The sequence below is a fragment of the Macrobrachium rosenbergii genome, chromosome 41 (assembly GCF_040412425.1).
Source record: "Macrobrachium rosenbergii isolate ZJJX-2024 chromosome 41, ASM4041242v1, whole genome shotgun sequence".
Taxonomy (NCBI): Eukaryota; Metazoa; Arthropoda; class Malacostraca; order Decapoda; family Palaemonidae; genus Macrobrachium; species Macrobrachium rosenbergii.
This window is the reverse complement of record NC_089781.1, coordinates 25,750,381-25,757,726: the sequence shown is the minus strand read 5'-3', so window position 1 is coordinate 25,757,726 and position 7,346 is coordinate 25,750,381. Positions and strand designations below refer to the sequence as shown.

At 38.3% G+C, this 7,346-nt stretch overlaps 1 protein-coding gene across 1 annotated transcript; it reads right to left on the bottom strand.

The window, feature by feature from the left end:
* Nucleotides 1-826: 826 nt before the first annotated feature.
* LOC136827065 (uncharacterized) lies at nucleotides 827-1,390 on the bottom strand. The gene has a single exon (XM_067084817.1). It carries the CDS (start codon nucleotides 1,388-1,390, stop codon nucleotides 827-829), a length of 564 nt encoding a protein of 187 aa, XP_066940918.1.
* Between the last annotated feature and the right edge of the window lie 5,956 nt (nucleotides 1,391-7,346).

Below are 7,346 nucleotides of genomic sequence, written 5' to 3'. Positions count from 1 at the left end.
TGTATGTCTAAATCATTTCAAAACAAAGTTGCCCCCTCTTCAGTCATTACATATCAATAACAAAAGAACTGTTGAGTGTCAGTTTTTTAAATTTAACGTACAGACGTTTATTATGAGTTTTAGATTTTGAAATATATTCTTATTTGTAATATAACCACGTCTGGTACAGCTGCTATGACAGGTGTTGTCATAATCAGAGGGTAATGCAAAGTACGTCGTCGTATCTTCCCTTAAATTATTATTTTTTTTTTTTTGTCTAGAGAAAATTCTCGTTTCTCTCAAACTGGAAACACTAGCAGCGTCTCGTCCAGATCTTGTCAAGCAAAATTGCTGTTTCTTGTCTCCGAAAAAGAAAAGAAAACAGGCATTTGAATCTGAACAGGAAGCGCAGCAGACCAACGTTGAATCCTTACTGAGGAAGAAGCTATTGTGTATATCATCAAATCGGCCTCCTGTAGACAGAGGTGCTACACAAACTAAGCTGAAGGAGGAGGAAGGAAATGAAAAGGGGGAGAACGGATCGTAAAATCCGCACTGGCTGAGTCTGTGACGTTTTAGGAGAAAGATATTGACGCGGTACGAAAGTAACTAATATTAATAATAAAAAAATAAATTTTTTTTTCGTTCCTTACTCTCAAGCTTCCCAGCAATTCCATTCCTCTAACTTGTTCGTCTACTCTTCTTAATCCAGCATCCCTTGCTCATTTCTTTTCAACCGGCGAACGTGCCAAAAGAAAAAAGCAATGAATAAAAAACGTGGAATCTTCATGACGATTTCACATCCCCCAGTGACGTATCCATGGTAAGGAATTAATGCGTCTTGGGTTCAGTGATTCGGGAGGAATTCACATGAGACTTTGCTGAATTTTGTTCCCAGTGCTGGGTACTTGGTGTTTGCGCTGTACTGCATGGTGCTGGTGTTGATGTTTGTACCAGGACTTGTGCTGCTGGTGTTGATGTTTGTACCAGGACGTGTGTTGCTAGTGTTGATGGTGGTAACAGGACCTTTGGTGCTGGTGTTGATGTTTGCACCAGGACCTGTGCTGCTGGTGTTGATGGTTGTACAGGGGCCTGTGGTGCTGGTGTTGATGTTTGCACCAGGACCTGTGCTGCTGGTGTTGATGGTTGTACATGGGCCTGTGGTGCTGGTGTTGATGTTTGTTTCGGGACCTGTGCTGCTAGTGTTGATGGTTGTACCAGGACCTGTGCTGCTGGTGTTGATGTTTGTGCGAGGACCTGTGCTGCTAGTGTTGATGTTTGTGCGAGGACCTGTGCTGCTAGTGTTGATGTCTATACCAGGATTTGTGCTGCTGCTGTGGATGTTTTTACCAGGACCTGTGCTGCTGGTGTCGATTTTTGTACCAGGACCTGTGCTGCTGTTAGTAGACATTGTGCTGGAGTTAGTTCTTATTGCTTAATGCTGTGTGTGTGTATGTGTGTGTGCTACTGCGTGGTGCTGGTGTTGATGTTTGTACCAGGACCCGTGGTGCTGGTAGTGATATTTGTACCAGGACCTTTGCTGATGTTTTTACCAGGATCTCTGGTGCTGGTGATGATAATGTGTTCCAAGACTTGTTGGTGGTATTAACAGTCATTGCTAAGTGCCGAATGCTGAATTTGTTTATCAGTGCTAGTGCTAGATATTGATACTGGTTCTCAGTAAGAGATGCTTGCTTATTGCTGTTACACTGAGCAGGCTGCATGCCAGCACGGACTCTTGTTTCCAGAACAGCCCGTAATGGATACGTGGGTATCAGTCCTACAAGAACTAATTGATGCTGTCTGTACTCATGCAGAATATTTGTGAAAAACTGCCCAGTTTTTTAGACGTTGCACTGTACAATTAAGCTTCTTAAACCAACTCTTGTCTGAACGAGCAGCATTTCTGTGGCGTCATCTGGTAGGGTATCACAATGTTGACAATATGTGTAGCAGACACTATTATTATTATTATTATTATTATTATTATTATTATTATTATTATTATTATTATTATTATTATGTTTTCCTCATCATCATCATCGTCGAATTCGTCGTTTTCATCAGAGCGAGAGAGCTTTTTCCCACCGAGGGAAAAATAAGAGTTTTGTCGCTCCAAGATTTTCTGAAGGGATTTTCAAGAAAATCAAAGGGCACTGTCTTCGTTCTGTTTTTGTTTTCTCTTTATTTTTCAGAGTTGTCGTCGATCTGACGTGAATGGCCCGTTTCCAGGGTAACATTCCATTATTAATTGCCGTTATTTTCTGTTGTTCAGAAACAAAAGGTCATTCGGCTGAATGTAAAAAGTTATTTTAAGTTTGATCGTTCTAATACAGTTGTTTACTGATTATTGTTTTTCGCTTCGTATATTCTCATTTAATTTTCAGTGAAAAAAACAAAAGGTTTTTTTTTTATTCCAAAACATTTTGAGCAAAGTGTTATCTTTCAAGAAGCTGTTAAGATATATATTATAATTAAACTGGGATGAAACTGAAAATTTCCCAGCACAAACTCGACGCCTACATACAGACGGTAGCGGTATTCGAGATTCGATATGTACTGTATTTCAATCCTAACGTGTTGATAATTTTGTTGCCTTAAAGTAAAGAATTCTATATATATATATATATATATATATATATATATATATATATATATATATATATATATATATATATATATATATATCCCCCCTAGGAAGATGAGGTCGCCACTGTGTTTAGATTGGGTTTAGGGGAAGAGATGGGGACCCCTTCCCTGGCTTCCTCCACCACCGTTGTCGAGGTAATGGGGAGGGGAGGGGAGGGGAGAGGGGAGTTAGTAGCTCTGGCCGTGGTGGATGTAGACGAATGTGGCAGGTAAATATGTTAATGGTAGTGCAAAATGGGTTGAGCGATGTTGATAATGGTTGCAGGTGACAGCATTACAACATCGGCACAGTCTTGCAATGTTGAAGGACGAGCGGCGCCTATTGATAGCCCCCTCCTCATCCAAATCCTCACTCCCTATTCTGATACTGCACCTTTTTCCTCCCTCTCTCCTCCTCCTCCTCCTCCTCCTCCTCCTCCTCCTCCTCCCCATGGGTTATCTGGGTACTGGGGTACTGGCACATATATCATTCTCACCCGCAAACAGCAGCAATACCTTATGAGATGATGTGGCCCCATTGCTGGTCATGTTGACCAAATACCCGATGCCCCACTCGACCAAACCGACCTGTTTGTTTCCCCATTCCAGCAGACGACCCCTCCCAGAATCCCCAGCCACCTAAGCCCCCCTACCCCCCACCCACAACCTTCTGATCCTGTTGGCAGAGAAAGAAGCGGGTATTATGTACATCTCTTGTGTGAAGTTAAGGAACATCTTAATTAGATCAGGAAGGTATGCCCCCGGGCGATGGCGATCGTGGGTTGGGAAGTTTCTTTTGCGTTTCTTTTTTTTTTTTTATTTCTATCAACAGTCAATACTAAGAACGGTGTCACTAATTATATGGTGGGTACCAATGGGTGTATGGGGTATTTTATTGTTGGCATAATCGGCCCCTTTCAAACTCCTTTCATCGTTCTCTAATCGTGTCTTCACCGTTATGCGCTCTCTCTCTCTCTCTCTCTCTCTCTCTCTCTCTCTCTCTCTCTCTCTCTCTCTCTCTCTCTCTCTCTCGGGTTATAATAAGCAGGGTTTTCTCTACCCCGGGGGGGCTACCGGTCGGCCATAAAACTTTTAAAATAATACCCGTAAAATGAGTTATTTGTTCTGCCCTATCTCTCGAAGAAAATAAAGCTGTGTTCAATAGAGTATCTTAGATCTTGGTGGAAATAGAGTCCTAGATGCCTGAACGTTTACTCTCTCTCTCTCTAAATTTGATATTATCGAAATTTTAGGTTTTTTCCTAAAGTTAGTGCCTTTTTGTGCTGTCTCCAACAAAATATTTCTCTCTCTCTCTCTCTCTCTCTCTCTCTCTCTCTCTCTCTCTCTCTCTCTCTCTCTCTCTCACATGCTATAGTTAATTCCAGCACTTTTGTACTTAAACGGCCTCCATCTGGAATCGTTAACTTTCTCTCTCTCTCTCTCTCTCTCTCTCGCCACTTCAGGGTCTTTGTATTTGAACAGGCTTTATCTTTAATCTTTAAGTCATCCCTCTCTCTCTCTCTCTCTCTCTCTCTCTCTCTCTCTCTCTCTCTGTTACCAATTCCTGCGCTTTTTTTATTGAAAGGGATTTATTTAAAATCGTTTATACTCTCTCTCTCTCTCTCTCTCTCTCTCTCTCTCTCTCTCTCTCTCTCTCTCTCTCTCTCTCTCTCTCTCTCGTTATTGCAAATTCCAGCACTTTTGTATTTAAAAGGTTTTATTCTTAATCGTTCATACTCACCCTTTTCCTATTTCGCGCCCCTCCTCCTCCTCCTCCTCCTCCTCCCACTCCCCGCTCACACACACACACACACTCTCACACACTCACACACACACACACACTCACACTCCCACACCCCACTCCCACTCCCACTCCCACTTCCCGCTCACACACACACACACGCACACGGAAGATATACGAACTCGCAAAGTTCTCTACAGAAGCGTCGAGCGCACCGATCCGTCGGCGATAAAGGCATTTGCTATGCATATGCAGATTGGAGAGCGAGAGAGATTGGACGCCGTCTTCCAGACGACTGGCGAGTCGTCCTAACTTCTCCCCGAGTCATTATTGGCTGAAAGCTAATGTCCGACCCATTCAGATGCGTAAAATAATCAGTGTTACTCCCGAGGAGGAGGAAGAGGAGGAGGAGGAGGAGGTGGAGGAGGAAGAATGGAATCTGGATGACGTGTGCGATACTTGGATCCGAATCCCGTTCCTTCTCCTTATTATCGAATGGTCTCGAATCTTTTTTTTTTTTAAAGAGAGTTTGATTCGAATTGAGAGCTAATCTCGCGGAGCCATTAAATATGCCGAGTTCTCCCGGAAGCAAGGTTCTGTACAGGGCGAAGAGGGAGCAAGAGAGAGGATTCTTTGATGAAGAAAAATTAGTATAACTGCTTCGTTCAAGTTTCCCAGGACGGGTCGTTTCAGTTCCAGTGGTTTGTGGCAGTTCGCTTCCGCGTAGGCCTAGATATCGTAAGAGTTTTATGCTCCTTAATGCGTAGTATTTTTGGGTTATGTAACTTGGAAACCGTTCTTTTAATCTCTCTCTCTCTATATATATATATCTCTCTTTCTCTTTGTATATATATATATATATATATATATATATATATATATATATATATATATATATATATATATATATATATATATATATATATATATATATGCTTAAATATATATATATATATATATATATATATATATATATATATATATATATATATATATACATACATACATACATACATACATACAACTATTGAACTTCCCATAATAGAGACGGTTAAAGAAAAAATAAAGTAACAATTACAACCAAGTTCATTCCACAAATCTGTAACGATGAACCCCTGTGCAGAAAACTTACATCGCTGTGTCACCCACTAGATACTCTTCATTACCGCTCTTCAGCATTGCGTCGAACCGTTCCCCGCTCACAAGCGACGCCGGACGCATGGCTCTTGTTCGTTCTCCCGTTCTTCCTTCTGATGAAGACTTTTTCTCTGCAAAACCTCTTCTAATCAAGGCAAGAACATGATCCTAGCTTTTCTCATCACTATTATTATTATTATTATTATTATTATTATTATTATTATTATTATTATTATTAATATTATTATTTTATTATTATTATTATTATTATTATTATTATTATTATTATTCAGAAGATAAACCCTATTCATATGGAACAAGCCCACCAAAGGGACCATTGACTTAAAATTCAAGCTTCCAAAGAATACTACTATTATTATTATTATTATTATTATTATTATTATTATTATTATTATTATTATTATTATTATTATTATTATTATTATTATTATTCAGAAGATAAACCTTATTCATATGGAACAAGCCCACCAAAGTGGCCATTGACTTGAAATTCAAGCTTCCAAAGAATACTATTATTATTATTATTATTATTATTATTATTATTATTATTATTATTATTATTATTATTATTATTATTATTCAGAAAATAAACCCTATTCATATGGAACAAGCCCACCATAGTGGCCATTGACTTGAAATTCAAGCTTCCAAAGAATACTACTTATTATTATTTATTATTATTATTATTATTATTATTATTATTATTATTATTATTATTATTATTATTATTATTATTATTATTATTATTATTATTAGAAGATAAACCCTATTCATATGTAACAAGCCCACCAAAGGGGCCACTGACTTGAAATTCAAACTTCCAAAGAATACAATTATTATTATTATTATTATTATTATTATTATTATTATTATTATTATTATTCAGAAGATAAACCCTATTCATATGTAACAAGCCCACCAAAGGGGCCACTGACTTGAAATTCAAACTTCCAAAGAATACAATTATTATTATTATTATTATTATTATTATTATTATTATTATTATTATTATTATTCAGAAGATAAACCCTATTCATATGGAACAAGCCCACCAAAGGGGCCACTGACTTAAAATTCAAGCTTCCAAAGAATATTAAGGTGTTCATCAGAACAAAGTAACAGGAGGTAACGGGATGTGCAGAAAGAAGAAATTACTTACTTAAAAAGAAAAAAATAACAAAGGAATAAATAGATAAAGAATGTGAGTAAATTATTAAAATACAAGGAAAACTAATGCATTGCATCATTGCTTGAACTTTTGAACCAGTTACACGACATCCTCTGAAGGGAGACTGTTCCTCAGTCCAACTGTGTGAGGAATAAAGGACCTCTGGAACTGAGGATTTCGACAGAGAGACGTATTTGCTGCATATTGGTATTGCTGTCCAGCAAATCTGGTTGCTCTAGGCAGGAAAGGGGGATCAGGGATCGATTGTGAGTGGGAAAGGTCTCTGTTAAAATACAATTTCAGAAAAACTGACAAAGACTTTAAGAAAACGAGAACTGGACGATTCTTCAATCCCTCTGGCTCAACTCTTCCAATGTGGAAGATGTATGATGAAAGAAATAAAAAATTGTATGTTTGAATGATTTCCGTTAAGCCCCATTGTCTTGCTGTTGATTTAACCAATAAATTAGGTACCTAGCAGTTAAGCGATTTGCACTTGTGGTGACTAAGGGCATTAGTGGAGCATTCTCATGCCATTTAAGCTTGCTAAGAACCGGAAGGTTAATATTTTATGGAGCCCCCTCTTTCCAACCTCCTTCTTCAAGGAAGAATAGGCATATGATGGAAAAATTATCTATCTATCTATCTATATATATAATATATATATAGAAA